The sequence below is a fragment of the Syngnathus leptorhynchus genome, chromosome 10 (genome assembly GCF_054491065.1).
Source record: "Syngnathus leptorhynchus isolate UIUO chromosome 10, UIUO_Slep, whole genome shotgun sequence".
NCBI lineage: Eukaryota > Metazoa > Chordata > Actinopteri > Syngnathiformes > Syngnathidae > Syngnathus > Syngnathus leptorhynchus.
The window spans coordinates 10,555,609-10,559,743 of NC_141204.1; the positions used below are offsets into that span (position 1 = coordinate 10,555,609).

The 4,135-nt window shown below is 48.5% G+C and overlaps 1 protein-coding gene across 1 annotated transcript; it reads left to right on the forward strand.

Moving 5' to 3' along the window:
- The first annotated feature begins 293 nt into the window (after window positions 1-293).
- On the forward strand, window positions 294-4,001 carry chrm3a (cholinergic receptor, muscarinic 3a). Its single transcript, XM_085921953.1, has one exon. It carries the CDS (start codon window positions 294-296, stop codon window positions 2,199-2,201), a length of 1,908 nt encoding a protein of 635 aa, XP_085778079.1. The 3' UTR covers window positions 2,202-4,001.
- The last annotated feature ends 134 nt before the right edge of the window (window positions 4,002-4,135 follow it).

The window sequence follows — 4,135 nt, forward strand, 5'->3', positions numbered from 1 at the left end:
AAAGTTTATTTTTAGACATTTATTGAAGTAGATTTTTTTTTTACCTTTATCGTGCAAGACATTGTTTTATTATTTCTCTATCTTGTGTCAGTGTTAATGTGCTAACTGCGCATAATGTTATAATGGCTCATAATGCTAATAAATAAAATTACTTTTCAAGAATAAAAGCTCTGTTTCGCTCTTAATTTCATATGGATGATGAAATAAACCGTTTTAAGATGTAATCATGTTCTATGTGTAAGATGTTTCTTACGTCTGTGTTTTTGTTCATTAGAACATGCCAGGACACAACAATGACCTCCAACAGCACAGACTCTTCCGGTCTCTTCCTGATTCCCGACACCTTCCCAGTAGCCGGTTTGTCCCCGCAGTCCAGCTCCTTCCATCAAGCGGGGACGGGACCCTGGTTGGTGTTTCAGGTCACCACCCCGGGTGGCAATTCCTCTGCAGTGTTAAACTCCAGCCAATCACAAGATGGCAACGGGACATCGGCCCTGGATCCCCTGGGCGGGCACACGGTGTGGCAGGTGGTCCTCATTGTCCTGCTGACTGGAATGCTCTCGCTGGTCACTGTCATTGGGAACATCCTGGTGGTGGTGTCCTTCAAGGTCAACCGCCAACTGAAGACGGTCAACAACTACTTCCTGCTGAGCTTGGCGGTGGCTGACCTCATCATCGGGGTCATCTCCATGAACCTCTACACGGCCTATCTCGTGATGGATTACTGGGCCCTGGGGAACTGGGCTTGCGACTTGTGGTTGGCTATTGACTACGTGGCCAGCAACGCTTCAGTTATGAACCTGCTGGTCATCAGCTTCGATCGCTACTTTTCGGTGACCAGGCCTCTGACTTACCGGGCCAAACGGACAACAAAGCGGGCTGGGGTTATGATCGGCCTGGCCTGGTTCGTTTCTCTGGTTTTGTGGGCCCCGGCCATCCTTCTGTGGCAGTACTTTGAGGGTCAAAGGACGGTGCCTCCCGATAAGTGCTACATTCAGTTCCTCCAGCAACCCATCATCACCTTCTGCACGGCCATGGCGGCTTTCTACCTGCCAGTGACCATCATGAGTGTGCTCTACTGGCGTATTTACAAGGAGACGGAGAACCGCTCCAAAGAGTTAGCCGGGCTGCAGGGTTCGGGGGCCCGCGGCGGAGGCGGCAGCGGGATAGCGGCAAGAAATGGCAACGCCACGGTGGACAGAGCCCGTTTTGTGCGTCAAACCGGGAGCTCCAGAAGTTGCAACAGCTACGAGCTGACAAGGTTGTCGCAAAGGAAGAACGCCTGCCGGGAGTTGGTTAGCCGCCTGCACTGCTGGCCAGGGGTCCGATCCTGGAGACCCGGCAGCATCCGGCAAGGAGAGAGGGACCCGGACCAGAGCAGCACAGACAGCTGGAACAACAATGACAACGCTGTCTCGCTGGACCAGTCGGGCTCGTCGGATGACGAAGACTGCGGCGGGAGAGACGGCCACACCATTTTCTCCATCGTCCTCAGCCTGCCCGGCATAAAGGCGGCCGTCAACTCCCAGCTCACCTCCTCCGAGGACTTGGACGAAGCCTCGGAACATGACCCGCTAAGGGGGGCGGAGTTCAACAGACGTGGCCTTGCTGCCGGTGCAGCCAGCAGTCCCGACGGAACCGATCGCTCTGAAGCGAGCTACCACCAACGTTTCTGTTCACGCAGCAATGCATCGGCACCGACCCAGCGAGCCGCCTCCGACTTGGGTTGTCTGGACGACGCGACGGCAGCGGAGGCCCCCGACTCCCGCACCACCGGCACCAAATCCGTTCCCATGTCCTTCAAAGAGGCGGCTATGGCCAAGCGCTTTGCGTCCCGAGCTCGGACTCAGATCTCCAAGAGAAAGCGAATGTCCTTAGTGAAGGAGAAGAAGGCCGCTCAGACGCTCAGCGCCATTCTCTTTGCCTTTATAATCACGTGGACGCCGTACAACATTATGGTCCTGATCAACGCCTTCAGCAAAGCGTCCATTCCTAACACGCTGTGGGCGGTGGGCTACTGGCTCTGCTATGTCAACAGCACCGTCAACCCCATGTGCTACGCGCTGTGCAACAAGACCTTCCGGACCACCTTTAAGATGATCCTGCTCTGCCGCTGGGACCGGAAGAAGCGCCGGAAGCTGCAGTTCCAGCAGAGGCCGTCTGTGGTCTTCCACAGGAGGATTCCCAGAGAGTCCACGTAGGGGAGGGGCGAGCGGCTTGAAGATGCAATGAAAAACAAGAAGCATCCACGGGCTTCTTTTGGGAGTTTGTCCGAGGCACTCGCGCCTGAGCGCTCGTTTGCGTCGGTTTCCATGTTTGTGTGCTCGTCGTGTCCGTGTGCATGCAAGGAGGGCGGGCTTAGGTCAGATCCACAAACCAGAGACGTCTATCCGGTCTCAAAGAACTCGACCGTGACGGAAACGTGAAAAGGGCTTGAAACAGAACAGAACGTCTTTCGTTGTGGGCTGGAATATTAAAAGTGCAATTGAGGCAAGGGGAAAAGGAAAGCTTTGTCACGTGGTTCTCACGGGGTAGTTGATTCTTGTTGTTTTCTCTGTCCTTTGCTAGATCAGTAACGTGCGAACGGACTCGAGTGCTTTTGCCTTTGTAACCAAATGGAACTTGGCATCTGTAATTAGTCACCAAAACCCAGCTTTTGAGCGCCATGTTTTTTTTTTCATTTCCTTTTTTGTTTTGCCTTCCTTGATAGATATGACTTGTGCTAAGTGGGATCGAAAACATTCTTCAGAGGTGTCCGACAAATCTTTTTATTTTTGTTGTACTCATCTTGAGCCAGTCTGAAAATGACTTTTACAAATCGTCTGTATGGCGCCACAGTTGGTGAACCGCAGTTGTGTTCAATGTGATTGTTGTACTTTTGAAAACAATGGCGATGACGAGTACATTCAGTTGTCTTGACGTCATTGTGATAATGATAATGATGCTATTCTGTTGGTGTACCTTTGCAACTCTCTTACACACACAAAGATGTCGATTTTCTCGGACACGGCCTTCTGTAAACTTTCTACTGTAATGCTTTTGTCAGGTTATCTTTTTGCTTATCTGTGAAGCCAGGGCGACCTCTAGTGGCGTGAGGGGGACCGAACACGCTCACTGCCAATTCCATTTCTGGTGCGGATTCATTCACAACCCCCAGTTGACGTTTAGAAGATACATTTGAATAAAAAAAAAAAAAAAAAAAGGGAAACGTTTATTCAGATCCTTTATGTAACTGATAAAAATTCACCACGCCCATTTGATGGTACCATGTATACAGTTTTTAAAATATGTATGAGATTATTTATTTTAATCCAAGTGATGAGAAAGTCTTGAAATCTATTTTGATTGTGTATAGTGTGGAGAAAAATGATTTTAAATGTTTAGTATTCTTGCGGAATAGGCCTTAAATAGCACAGCTCCTAAATGAATTGTGGAGGACTGGAGGCGCTGACCATTTCACCCAAATTCCAAATCTCGGTCGATCCAGCCATCCAATTTCCAAAGCGTTAAGGTCGCAGGTGAGCTGGATCTTATCCCAACTAACTTTGGGCACAATTGGGCAGCATAAAAAGGGTGCGTGACATCATGATTGGCAGCTGCCTTGTTGGATCTTCATCTTTATGTACAGCGTAAGCTTGCAGCGCCCGAACGTGTCACAAGGAATATTGTACAGCTGCCATTCAACTTTAATGTACTGTATACAGCAACAAAAAAAAGGTTGTTTGTTCTTTCAACACTTGGTATTTGATATGCATCCAACACAAGACTTTGTACATCGGTGGGGAACGTTTGTTCTCAAATATCGGGAATGTAAACATGGTGAAGGCAATTGTCTTTTTGTTACATTTCCAGTATGCCAATCATACTCATGTTTGAAGTCAATAAACAGTTCCAATTGTTTGTGCCACAAAATATGTGCCAGTTATTTTAGTTGATTGATTTTCAAACTATGGAGTGGCGCACTGGGTCCCTCTAGTGGTATATTTGAATTCGATGTTCAAAGGGTGCATACACTTTCAAATCCGTTCAGTTGTTTTGTTTTTAACTTAACTTACTGAATAAATATATATATATATGCGTTGTGTGACCTTTTTGCGAGGTCTGTGAATTTTTTTCTAATGCAAACTATGCGCCT

What these genes read in the sequence shown, in the direction of transcription:
- chrm3a (XM_085921953.1), top strand. Translation starts at nt 294, where the DNA reads ATGACCTCCAACAGCACAGACTCTTCCGGTCTCTTCCTGATTCCCGAC.